Here is a 12,852-nt window from a genome sequence, read left to right on the forward strand (position 1 = left end):
AAATATAATAAATAATAATGTGTTTTTGATGAACGTTTACACAGAAAATTCCATTGAACAATTTCTACACAAATTGTTAGGTAACATTTGTTGCATTTATCACAGTGTAAGAACATTCTAATTGTGCTATTTGTTCCCTTTCTGGTACTCTACTTTCCCTTAACTACTCATCTTTGCTTTTCAGGAATTGTTGATCTTTTAGACTCAAATTGATGCTTTTTAAGTGGAGCACCAATCTTATGTATAATTTCTTTTGTATACCAACTCGCTATTTTTTTAAAAGGTGATCTCATAGAATAGCTTAGTTCTAGGTTTAAAGACTTAATTTCTTCCCCCACCTCCCCTTTTGTTGTGTCAAGTGAGATCTGACTGACACAGGAGTAGATTGCCCGTCTTTCTTCAGCAGAGCATCTGATGGATTCGAACTGTGTGCCTTCCAGATTGCAGCATAGCTTCTTGCCCCTAAGCCACCAGAGCGCCCTTAGTTCTAGGTTTAAAAAGTGTTTCAAGGCAGTAGTTGCACAAAGTTCTCTGTTCTCTCTGCTGTTCTAGTGTGTCTAGTGTGGTTTTCCTCTTCCTCAATTAAGAATTTGAATTGTCCATATATTTCTCCAGTAAGTTCTAAGTTTTTAAAGGTTATCTGACTTGAGCAAAGCCATCATATGGTCTGCCTAATACAGTATTTGCTTCTATGCAGTATGTGTTACTAATGTTCCGTGGGTCTTTGAATATTAAAAGAAACCTCAGCTTTCCTTCACTAATTATTAACCGTGTGAATTTGAACAGGTTACTTAGTCTTTCTGAACAATAACTTACTCGGTTAATTTTTATGTCTCTAAGTTTTCCCAAGTTGATTATACATTTCTCGAGGTTAGGAAAAGTTTCCTATGCTTCACTGTTTCCTCTCAGTGCACAGGCTAGTGGCTGGCCCTCCACAAGGACTGGGAGTTGTCTGTCACTCTGTGACCTGGTGGTGTGGAATCTTTTTGGTACTTGTGGCCTTTACATTAGGAGCACTACAGCCTGCCTTTTGGCTTCTGCTGTGAGCACATCCAGAATTTTTTGACTCTTTTTCTGAAGGAGAATGAGCATAACTCAGTTAATTTTGGAGAGTCAGTCTGTATGCCCTTGGTTTCTATGTGGCTTGATTCTCTTTCTCTTGGACCAGCTTGAGCTTTTGCTGATAATGTGTTCCATGTCGAGTGCACATCACATTTCTCTTGCTAGGTGTTTCTGGAAGTTTCCTTCATACTCTGTCCCCTGGCTTGGCATATCCTTTCCAAAACGGAATTCAAGACCTGCCTAATATGTGGTTATACACGTAATAGTTCCCTTTATTTCCTTCATTGTTGCTGTCAGTTCAATTTAAAATGAAATTGCATCAAGGCTCAAGACAGTGAGTGGCTCTTTACAGTTTGGTTGCTGTATTGTCATATTACTGTTTGGGTTTTTAAAATTTTTTAAAAGTTACTAGTGATGCTGACAAAAAGATACATTTCAAGGGTTTGTGCATATGTTGTAAATGTTTTTTCCCTTCTCAATTCTGACTAACAGGCGGGTGGCTTGTATTTCTTGGAAACCTGTTTTCTCCTTCCAGCCTTTGTTTTAGGTGCTTAATGGAGCTAATAATATCATGCTTATTTAGCATTTTGATGATTAATTTTCCAGTACATTGAGACAGTTGTTTATGATTTTGTGGTTAAAGCTGAAGAGCTGAAGAATAGCTGATGTTACATCTGTCGTAAGTGCAAATACAGGACAAAATCAGAAGTACATTATAAATGCAGGGCTAATTTAAGAGGGAACTTTTATTTTTTCCAAAACAAAAAAGTTATGGCACAAGAACGTGAAACTTAGCATTTTATTCCTGATTATACTTTTTTGTTCACATTTTTCCTTAGCTTTTATTATTCAATCTATCAAAAAGAATAAATATCTTTTTCTCTGTGTTTTTCATATTGTGTGTTGTAGCATGTAGTATATACAAAGTAATTATCTATCCCCCCCCTTTTTTTTATATTTTAGAGTTCTTATGCCAGTGTCATATATGTTCAGAGTTTATGTTGGTCTTGAGTTATGGTCAGAATAATGGGGGAATATCCTGATTTTCTTCACAGTGATGCAGAGCAAGTAAATTGATCCAGGCGATTGAGAAATTCACATTAATATGACCATTTGGTGTGATGTTTTGAACAAAACCCATTGTTATTGGGTTGATTTTGACTTTTAGCAACCCTTTAGGCTAAAGCTGAATTGCCCCATAGAGATTCCAAAGCTTTTCCATAATAATGCAAACAGGCTTCTCCTTCTTTCTGCCATAGATCAATGGTGGGTTCAAACTGCCGACCTTTCAGTCAGCAGCAGAGTTCTTAGCCACTGTCCCACCAGCATGCCTGTGATCCAGACACAAGGAAAACTGAGGAAATGGGCACATTTTGCCTTTGCTGCTTCTCCTGATCCTGTCGCCTCTTCTCCCCTCTTCTTTGAGCATCTGCTGCCACTCTGGCAGTGTCGTAGCAGCTGACTGCATGTGCTGGTGAAGGTCCCGCCTATACAGCCATTACTGTGGGTAGCTAGTGTTGTTGTGTGCCATCGAGTTGCCTGCAGTTCCTGGTGACCCCTCTGAATCTTGCTCTGTCCTCAGCCAGCCTCACTGACTCTGATGCACCTAATCCAACTGCACCATGATCAGGTTGAATTGAATAGTACACCTGCTCCAAACTTATCAACGTGGTTCGATTCCATAGAGGGGGCTGTTCAAGGAGAATGGAGGCAGGTCACGACAGATCACAAAGTGAAAGCTTACTACATCATCACACACTGCCAAGCCACTGAGAATCCTGGGCCAGGCACATAGATTTAAGCATCATAGCAAGCATGTCAGTGTTCTTTACATCCTTAATATGCAAAACAGAGAGCAGGTTTAGTTTTTTCACTGTTGTCCTAAGTGTGAAATGTGAGATAGCAAGATGAAAGGTGAAGAGGACCCGGATAGGGAAGAGATCACACAGCACACAGCTGGAGAGGGATGTGGGTGTGAGGAAGCCTAGCCCTACCTCTGCCAGCGGTCAGGCTTTCAGAGATGGGCTTTGCTTTAACACTGGTTAACCAAGGTCTATAATAACTATGATAATGGTACAAAGAAGTATTTTATCGGAAGCCCTATACAGTTCATGTTGTCCCACACAGCTCCTTTGTCAGACTGGCCTGCCTCTAACCCCTGTAGTGCTCTGCTGCTTAAGCCCCTGTGTTCTTGGACCATCTCCTTTTGTCAAATGGGTTGATGTGCTTACTCTCACATTAAAGGTGAGGGGGAAATGAAACAGACAACAACCAAGTGTAAACCGTCATACCCAGGGCAAGTTACAGTGAGACCACAGTCAAAACAGCAGGTAAGCCTGACTTGTGTTTTTTCTTTCTTGAAAGTTCTATATCTGTATGTTCCTCTTTTATCTCCTTAGTATGGCCAACTTGAAAATCGAACTATCAAAATTAGACAGTGAAGCTTGGCCTGGGGCGCTGGATATTGAGAAGGAGAAACTGATGCTGATTCATGAAAAAGAAGAACTTTTGAAGGAGCTTCAGTTTGTCACTCCCCAAAAACGCACCCAAGATGAGTTGGAACGCCTGGAAGCTGAAAGGCAGCGGCTGGAGGAGGAGCTGCTGTCTGTGAGGAGTGTCCCCAGCCAAGCTCTGGCTGAGAGGTTGGTTTTCTTCCCCAGAAAAAGGACAGGCTGAACCTTGTGAGTGTGTCTGATCTCATCCTGGATCCTATCTTCTTGTGTCAGGTCCCTTTGGAAATCTCAGATGCACCTCTTATTAGTGGACTGAGAAAGATGACACAAAGGGACTTTCTGTAGAACAAGGAAAGCAGAGCCTCTCAGTGCCTCAAAGTATCAGTTCCTCTCTGTGTGTTAGGAATGTGAAAATGCCAGTGACAGATGTTAAATAACTAAGGAATGTTGACAAAACCAGGAATGCAGTCCCTTAATGACTTGAGTCTGATAGTAATAGCTATAAACTATTGCACTCTGATAAGAAAGATTATCCAGACTTTTAACAGCAACCAAAGCTCTATAGTCTGAGTTTTATTACTCATAAGAATGCAAAAGTTTATTGCTTTTCACTTCACAAGGAAAAGACACCTTGCCCCGTTCTATATCTCAACAGGCTGCAAAATACTCAGGCTTTGTCAGTTGAAACCCTTTTCAGAAGCAAATGAAAATGTAAAGGAAAATGAACTAAGCCATTTTCTGACCTTTTTGTGAGAAAGTGCAAATTGATTATTGAATCTGAGAAATCTAGTTCTACAAACCTATCAGCAGGAATATCAAGCAGCGGATCCTCTTGATACTTTGCCTCCAGTGCACCTGGGCAGGAGCTGAGTCCAAGTCCTGTTGCCTGGCTGGGTCAGACACCTGCTCCACCCGTGCACCTTGCAGTCCTTGGAGGCACAACATGTATGTTGTTTGAGGGTTGGCACATAAGGAGCAGCTCTTTTCCTGAATGACAGCAGATAAATTCACATCGTATAATTCCAGGTGACCTAGCGGAAATTTAAAGCACCCACCAGTTATCCGTTTGTTAGCCTTTTTTGTGGGTTTCCTCTGCTTAAATTCTTGGCCTTTCACCTTTTAATTTGTCTTCTATGAATGCTTATTTTTGTATTTCAGCATAATAGCCCATATGAAAAGTAGGGAGAGGGGAGAAGAAAAAGGTTTCTATTCTTGGTTAGGTATATAGACTTGCCTACCCTGGGTTTAAGCATTTGGTGTTGAAATTGGCTTTAGGGAGCTAAAACATTAACCAAGAGTTTCAGAATTCTAAAAGCATGAAAAAGTAGCCCAAAGAAACACTTTCACAGTGTACATTTTTAAAATCCTTTTAAATAGTTATTTCCATCATCCTTGCTCCCCCTTTTTCTCTCTCCAGTGCTGACATCTTTGGCACTGACTGAAAACTCAACCTTAAGTTAGGAGTGAGGAAGCTGGCCAGGTGACGCTGGTCTGACAGAGACTAAGGAGACACAGAGTGAGGATGAGAAGGCAAGGCAGAGTTTGTTTTCCTGAGTGAGATAAAAATGAAATTAGATTGCTTCCTTTGAATTACCACTGATGTTGTGAGTTTCAGTACTGGGTATTTTAAGTTTCTAGGATGAAAGTTTCTTAATCACCTGGATAATAAGAGATGATACTTTGTATATGCAGTATAGTATGTAGCAATACATGTTACATAATCATGATGTTATATGCTTACCCAGTTAATCTCAGGTATTCTACTCTGTAGCTATGAATCTGAGATGCCTTAGATTTGTTTTGTGATGGAGAGAAAACAATTATTTTAATCAGCTCTGATGTGCTACTTTTTTTTAAAAAAAAAAAAGAGGATTATGGCTCCCCAGCCCCATTAAAAAGGTTAATGAAGTCACATTAAACATGTATTTTGTTCCTAAGTGCCTAAACTTTGACTTTTATACTTTTGTTTGCACATACCTAATGACTGCTACAATTGCAGCAAAAACAGTAGGTTGGAACTCACCAGGAAGGGGAGGTATAAACGGCATACTTACATATTTAGTCAAACCTCATCATGTGGCTGTGTCATTGAGAGTAGGCAGTGTGCAGGCTGTCTGACCTATGATGACTGCCTGGCCATGCCCCCACAACTAGATGTTAGTAGGAAGGGAAACATACATATTTGACATTTGAGTCATTTAGAAAAGTCAAGTAATTTATAATTCAAAAATACTGAATACCTTCCCAGTGTCAGTGGCCAAAGACAAGTTCTAGTAAGTATGTTACAGTGAAAAGTTGAGGGATTTGTATTTTCTTGCTTGATCAAAATAGTTATTCACTGTTTTCCTTGGAGACTCCACATGACTTAATAGTCATATGTCCAGAAGAGCAGCTGACCAGCAAATCCTTTTCTTTCCTAAGTAGATGCTAGGTATGATTTGTTACTGTTCTTCCCTTACTTTATTCTCCCGGACACTGCTAATACTTCTTATTCTTCATCCTTTATTGTTTCTTCAAACTATATGCCTTTCTGCCTTGCTCGTTGATGCTGTTGAATTGAAACAGCCTTAGAAAGCAGAATGTTCCCACAAGCTGTGTATTCCTCAGTTGTACGGCAGGTCTTGGCCAGACGTAATTCTAGAAAGAATATTCATGGAGTAAAACTAAATTTTATCATAGACAGGTTGTTCCCCAACACCAAATCCCCAGTTTCTTCTTGACACCTCCTGAGAAGTTACTGCCAAGAAACCACTTGTAGCATTGCCTCCAAGTATTCCTTTCTTCTTTCCATTTGTATTGTGGATTTGTCATTAATTGAGGGTTGCCTTAAGCAAAATTCTGAGTCATTACTCAATTTTAGTCTTTTAGGAGCTAATCTCCATGACTTTTCACCACTGTGTGTGTTGGTGTTTTCCCCAGCTCCGTGCCTCTGGGCTGCAGTGTGGCAAATGGCTTTTCAGCGATGCCTGAGCTTGCCACCTACTGGCAGTACAGCTCTTGGGCAAAGAGGTGCTCGCTGTGCGGGATTGTCACATCAAAAGAGAAACTCTCTCAAGTGTTTTTTCATATTCCTCCCATACATTTACTAAAATTCCTTAAGCTGTGCTCTGCTGTAGTTGATAGACTATTAACAGTATTTTATTATTTCACAAAATTTAATAATTTTTATTTTTACTTGCCAGGTTGTGTGTTTGTTACCAGTTTGGGTCCTTAGGTGATACAAATGGTTAAGAGATTGCATACTAGCCAAAATATGGGCATTTCAGACTTACCCAGAGGCACCTCAAGAAACAGGCCTGGGATCTGCTTTTGAAAGGTCTCACAGGCGTGAGAACTCAGTTGCAGTTCTGCTCTGCACACATAGGGTCACCACCTGTCAGAATTAACTTGATAGCAACTAGAAACTAGAATAAGTATTTGAATAGCTTTTTAAACTGCTTAGGAAAAAAAATTAAGATGACTGGATGAGGATAATAAGATTGTTATTGTTGTTACATGCCATTGAGTTGCGCATGACTCATAGCTCCTGTATACAGTAGCTCTGAACTCTGCCCTATCTGAAGCTAGTCTCACTGACTCAGATGCACCTACCTGCATTACCCCAGTTCCTTTGTCAGTGCATCTCACCCAGGGTCTTCCTCTCCTGCACTGTTCCTCCACCCCTCTAAGCATGATGTCCTTCTCCAGGGACTGCTCCCTCCTAGCCACATGCCTAAGTTATGTGAGACAGAGTTTAAAAATCCTAGCCTGCAAGGAGCATCCCAGTTTTACCTTCTTCAGCATAAGCCTGTTTGTTTTTTTGCCAGTCTGTCGTGTGCTCAGTACTCTTCCCTGGCACAACAGCTCAGAGGGACTCCTTACTCGTGTCTCATCTCTCTCATTACTGTTGAGTCTGAATTGACCCGTAGCTGGTCCTTCAGTGGGTTCTAAGGATGTAAATCATATGGGAGGCATTGCTAATAGGTTCAGAATTACAGAGTTGTATGACCTTTGCATTAGCTGTGCAGCATCTTATGGTCGAGGCCACCAGAGCTCCCAAAAGTAGACCACGTGTAATTTTTCCTAGGTGAAAACGAGCGGTCTGGATCTTTGTTCCTTGAGGGGTTTCAAGGGTTGAAGCAGAGGAGCATGAAGTCCCTAATCTTTGTAAAGGGCAGTTGAAAAGGTGAAGTGGAGGAGCCTAACAGGGAGAGGGAGGAATGGGAATGGGATTCTTCCTCACCCAGAATGACTAGTAGCACAGGAATAGAAGGACACAGAATACAAGGATTGCTTTCTTGAAGGGATTGATGTCTGAGGGAGTAATTCAAAACCATGGTCCACAGGAAATTTGGAATACTGTTTCCTATCAAGGTACCTAGAATTCAAGTAAGACTTTTTGCTTCTACTCAGAGAGGTTTTGTTTACACGTGGGACTAGAGTCAAGTGCTAAACTTAGGGCAGTGAGCAATGTTGCATCAGAAGGGGTTATCTGTGACCCTCCCCACTGTCTTCTTTATCTCTCTCCTGGTAGGTAGATAGGTATCTAAGTGTCCAGCACACAGAGCGTGACTGGAAAGGAACACCCTGCTTAGGCAGCTGTGGTAAAGAAGAGAGAAAAGAGTTGATGTTTGCCTTCTAGGAGCTTAGGGGAGCATGTGAACTGGACACTATAGAAGCATCATCAGTAATTCAGAGTAACCATAAAAATCACAGAGCGAACAAGGCCTGAGCAGTTGCCTAGAGGAAGGAGCCAGGCCCACTGGGAATAAAAAGCATTGTATTTTAATTTTTAATGCAAAGGAAAAGTTGCAGGATTGAATTCTTATGTCAAATTGAAACCTCCTTAGAACATGGGGGGGGAAGCATTCATTTATTTGCATGATATTTGGTTTTAAAACTTCAAAAGCTTTTCTCCTATTTCAGAAGACATGGATTTTAGTAGATTTTGAATTTTTTTTAGACCTTTATGTACCTTCTAATTCAGTTAATCTGCTTTGTGTTAATTCCTTTCCCTGTTAAGTTTTTGTTTATCTGCGAGAAATTAAAAAATAAAGACTGTACTTCTTTTAAAACAGACCTTTGAAAGTTGTGAATTAAGAATTTATCAACCTTTGAAGTACAGACAGTCTGTGGATCACAAATGTCTGATGTAGCTTGTCGTTACCAACTGTAAGGCTTATTTCATTAAAAATTCAAGGCATCTACAATGGTTCATAATAACAAGCAGGTGGTTTATTGTTTTAGAAGCATCAACACATTATTATTGTTATGTTAAGGACCCCTGGTGGTGCAATGCCTTATGTGTTGGTCTGCTAACCTGAAGGGTACTGGTTCGAATGTACTAGTTACTATCTACAAACAGATCTGCTTCCTTAAAAATATACAGTCCAGACACACACACACACACACACACACACACACACCAGTTATTGTTGTGTTAAAGACATTTCTGTGTATCTAGAAGTGTTTCTTATTTAATGCTAGAAAGGTACACTGTAAAAACTAATTAGCTGACTTTAGCTATAAACTGTACCTAACTGTTCTGACTTATATACAGTTTTGATACACTTAGCAAGCAAACTCATTTGTAGTCTGAGAATGGCCTGAGTATATTTTTAAAAGGCAAAAATTCTTATTTAAAAATATAATGAAATTTTGTTGTTGACACATCAAAGGATAGATACCTGTAAATTAAATAGACATGTTTCTTTGCTGCCTCAAATATACACAACATTTCAAAGAGGTTGAAAGTTAGAGATTTTTTTTTCTCTAAGGAAATGTGACTAATTTTTTATCATCACCTTGCTGAGCATGCTGAGGCTTTGAACAAATGACGTTTGCTTTTATTCTCTGCAGAGCACTTTCAGATTCCATTTGATTCTTTAAGAACTATATCAAGTAGACACCAAAAATCTAAAAGAAAAGAAAAAAAACCCCAGGAGTTAATTCCCACTCTTGGTGATCCCGTTTATGCAGTATGGTTCTGTGCTGCATGGAGTTTTCAAGCCTCTGTGATCATTTGTAATCAGATCGCTAGGCCACTCTTCTGAATGGTGTCTGGATGGAGTGGAATTGTCAGCACGCCAACCAACCAGACACCAAGCCAACTTCCTTCGTGTCCATTCTCACTCATAGCATCCCCATAGGACACAATAGAACAGACCCTTCTGGTTTCCAAGGCTGTCAATCTTTACAAAAGCAGAAACTGCCATTTCATCTTTCTCCTGTGGATTTGCTGCTGGTTCAAACCTCCAAGCTTTTCAACACCATTTTAAAGTGAAGCCCTTTTGTAAGAGACTTGCCTAAGGTGACTAAATCTGTTGTTGTCTGGTCATAACCGGACTCCTAGCAGACCCTTCAGTTGTTTTTCAAGGGCCATAAATAACATGGGAAGAGCTTGACTGTCTTCCTCTCGTGGAGGAGCCAGTCAATACGAACTGCCATACCTTTCAGTTGGCAGCACAATTGTGTACTGTTAAGCCACCAGAATTCCCTAGAAAAATCTAGTACACAGCTAATTCAAGTGTATTTTTCTGAATCCAGATCAGCTGGTGGTGGACTTGCCTTGGACCCTGACCCAATTCACTGGATAGTTAAAGACTTTCAGATGATGTGGACTGTATTCATGCAAGTTCGTGGTTGTATAAATGTGTGAGAGCTTGAATTATTATTATTCAGAATCACAGTTCTCCTATTATTCTAATTTTAAAAACTTATGAAAATGTTTGCCATTAAATGTGGTTGAAATTTTATGATAATCTTATGCAGGTGATGAGATGTGTTGTAGATAGAGAAGGAAATGTCTTTTATATCTTCTTGCTTAAACAGTTAAGGCCACATTAGCTCACAGTGGCAATATGGACAAATGTGTTTCTTAATTGCTACAATTCTTATCAAATTAGGGCTGAAATTTTCATCACTTTTATTGTAGAACAGTCTTAACTATTTAATACTTATAAAACAATCCTCACAAATTTAGTACTTAAAATGACCTTTTGTAATTACCAGCACCCTCAAATGTTTCAGTGATCTGAAGCTTTCTTTTCTTTGTTAGTCTTTTCTGAAGTTTTGTTGTTTCCCTTCCCTTTTGTCTTTTCCTTAACTCATAGAGTGTGACACTCTTTTTTTGTTGGGTTTTTGGTGGTGGTGGTGTTTTGGGTTTTTTTTTAAGTGGTTACGAAAACTGTTGTTGTTGTTGTTAAGTGCAATTGAGTCAAATAAAACACATAGTGACCCCATGAACAATAGATCTGAACTCTGCCCTGTCCTGCACCATCCTCATCATCCCGGACACATTTGAGTCCATTGTGACAGGCACTGAATCAATCCATCTCATTGGACATCTTTTTCTCCTTCGCTGACCCTCCACCTTTCCAAGCATGATGCTCTTTTTCAAAGAAAGCCTCTCCTAACAACATGTCCAAAATATGTGAAGGGAAGTTCTATCAGCTTTACCTCTAAGGAACATTCTGGTTGCACTTTCTCCAATATCTGTTTATTCTATTGATAGTCCATATAGTATGCAGCACTCTTTTCCAGCACCACAACTCAAATGTGTCTGTTGTTCTTCTGTCATCTATATGATATTAAAATATCAGTAACACTGGAGAGTTGATACAGACCTCTTCATATCCTCCTTCATTTAGTTTGGTTGTGTGTGGGTCTGCTCGTGTCCTAACTAGTTGCTCGTCCCATTTTCTTTCTGTAGAATTCACTTGGATCTCCTCCTCGTGATATGCAGTGTTTGTAGTAAGGATCTCTCTTTTAGCCATCTTTTCCTTCAGTATCATCCCTTATCATAATTTGAAAATAAATTAATTTCTGTTTTGTTCTAGATTGAAATTGGAAGAGAGGAGAAAAGAGCTGCTACAGAAACTTGAAGAAACTACTAAATTAACTACTTATTTTCACTCACAACTAAAAAGGTAAGCTTCGGCGTAGCTTGCGTTCTTGAGGGGAGCATTTTCTTGTATTGTATTCTGGCATGTTTTAATTTTATCTTTGATTACTTTTCACTTGATTTTCAACTACATGAAAATGACTAAACTAGTGTCTAGCACAATGAAAATATAGGTGAGCATAGTTTCATGACTTTTCTCATGAATGTCATGGCCATTTGGAATATGTCATGGGAGGATTAAGATATATTCTTTTTTTTTAAAAAAAGCTAAATTCTTAAAATCCAAAATTACTGCCTTTGTGTTGATTCTGATACATAGTGGCCCTGGCTGACCATGTAGAACTGTTCCACTGGATTTTCTTTTTTTTTTTTTTAATTAAATTTTATTAGTTTTAATGAACATTTACAGGGATTTTGGGTTTTCATTCCTTCATTGCTGCACCATTCTCTCTACCCTCCTCCCCAGTTTGTTCTTCTTCCCCCGCCATCCGAATGTCTGTTTTAATTGTCCAGTTGCCACAGTGCTTGTCAAAGTCAGTTCTAATTAATCTCCTTTTTCGGTGTGTCCTTTGCCATTCCCTATCACTCCTCCCTGAGAGAGACTTCACCCTGATTCATAAGGAAAAGGGGATGGCGTATTCTCTTAGCTACTTCCTGCTGAAAAGGGACGCTGTGGGTTTCAGGGTGAAGATCTTCTCTCACTACTCTACAGGGCCCCTTTGGCAGTAGGAAACATACAGACTATTATGGAGATTGATTTTGGAATTCAGATGCACTGTTATTAATTGTGCTTAGCCATACATGTTCATATCCTTGAAGATGTATCATGGGGGGGTTGCAACCTAGAAGACACAAATTTAACTAACAAGTTATAAGTACATGAGTCAAAAATTATGGAAAAGTAAAAGAAAAGATTCTTTCATTGTTTTACAAACCCTCCCCCAGGTCCCCTCCACCGTGGAGCCATCGCTCTAGACTCCTGTGATGACAGAAATACCTAGTCACATATCTCTTTTAAACAGTTTTCTCCCTCCTCTGTTTCAGTGCAGTATACATTATTGAACCCATCTTACTCAGTCTCACCCCAACCCCGAGGTTAGTCCCATTCTACAACAGTGGCATCATGTAATATTTGTCCTTTTGTGACTGGGATATTTCACTCAGCATAATGTTCTCCAGAGTCAACCATTTTGAATAATATTGCATGAGTTCCTTGTTTTTCAATGCGGCATAGTATTCCATTGTGTGAATATACCACAGCTTCTCTAGCCATTCGTTTGTTGATGGGCACTTAGGTTGTTTCCAACTCCTTGCTATTGTGAACAAAGCTGCAATAAACATGGGTGTGCATATATCTATTTTCAAGGCTGTAAATGTCGATAGAAGTAGATTACCACATCTTTCTCCCAGAAAACAGCTGATAGATTTGAATGCCACACTTTGCATTAGAGGCCC

General features: G+C 39.6%; 1 protein-coding gene across 1 annotated transcript in view; it reads left to right on the top strand.

Annotated features, from left to right (window-relative positions):
- The window catches only part of WWC2 (WW and C2 domain containing 2), a 295,272-nt gene that overhangs the window by 238,066 nt on the left and 44,354 nt on the right, over positions 1-12,852 (top strand). The window contains exons 9-10 of the mRNA XM_006882228.1: positions 3,462-3,704; positions 11,333-11,422. Coding sequence (XP_006882290.1) covers positions 3,462-3,704; positions 11,333-11,422 — 333 coding nt within the window. The remainder of the gene's footprint in view (positions 1-3,461; positions 3,705-11,332; positions 11,423-12,852) is intronic.

The sequence above is a fragment of the Elephantulus edwardii genome, unplaced genomic scaffold, assembly GCF_000299155.1.
Source record: "Elephantulus edwardii isolate Elephantulus edwardi_28Jun2011 unplaced genomic scaffold, EleEdw1.0 scaffold00018, whole genome shotgun sequence".
Lineage (NCBI taxonomy): Eukaryota > Metazoa > Chordata > Mammalia > Macroscelidea > Macroscelididae > Elephantulus > Elephantulus edwardii.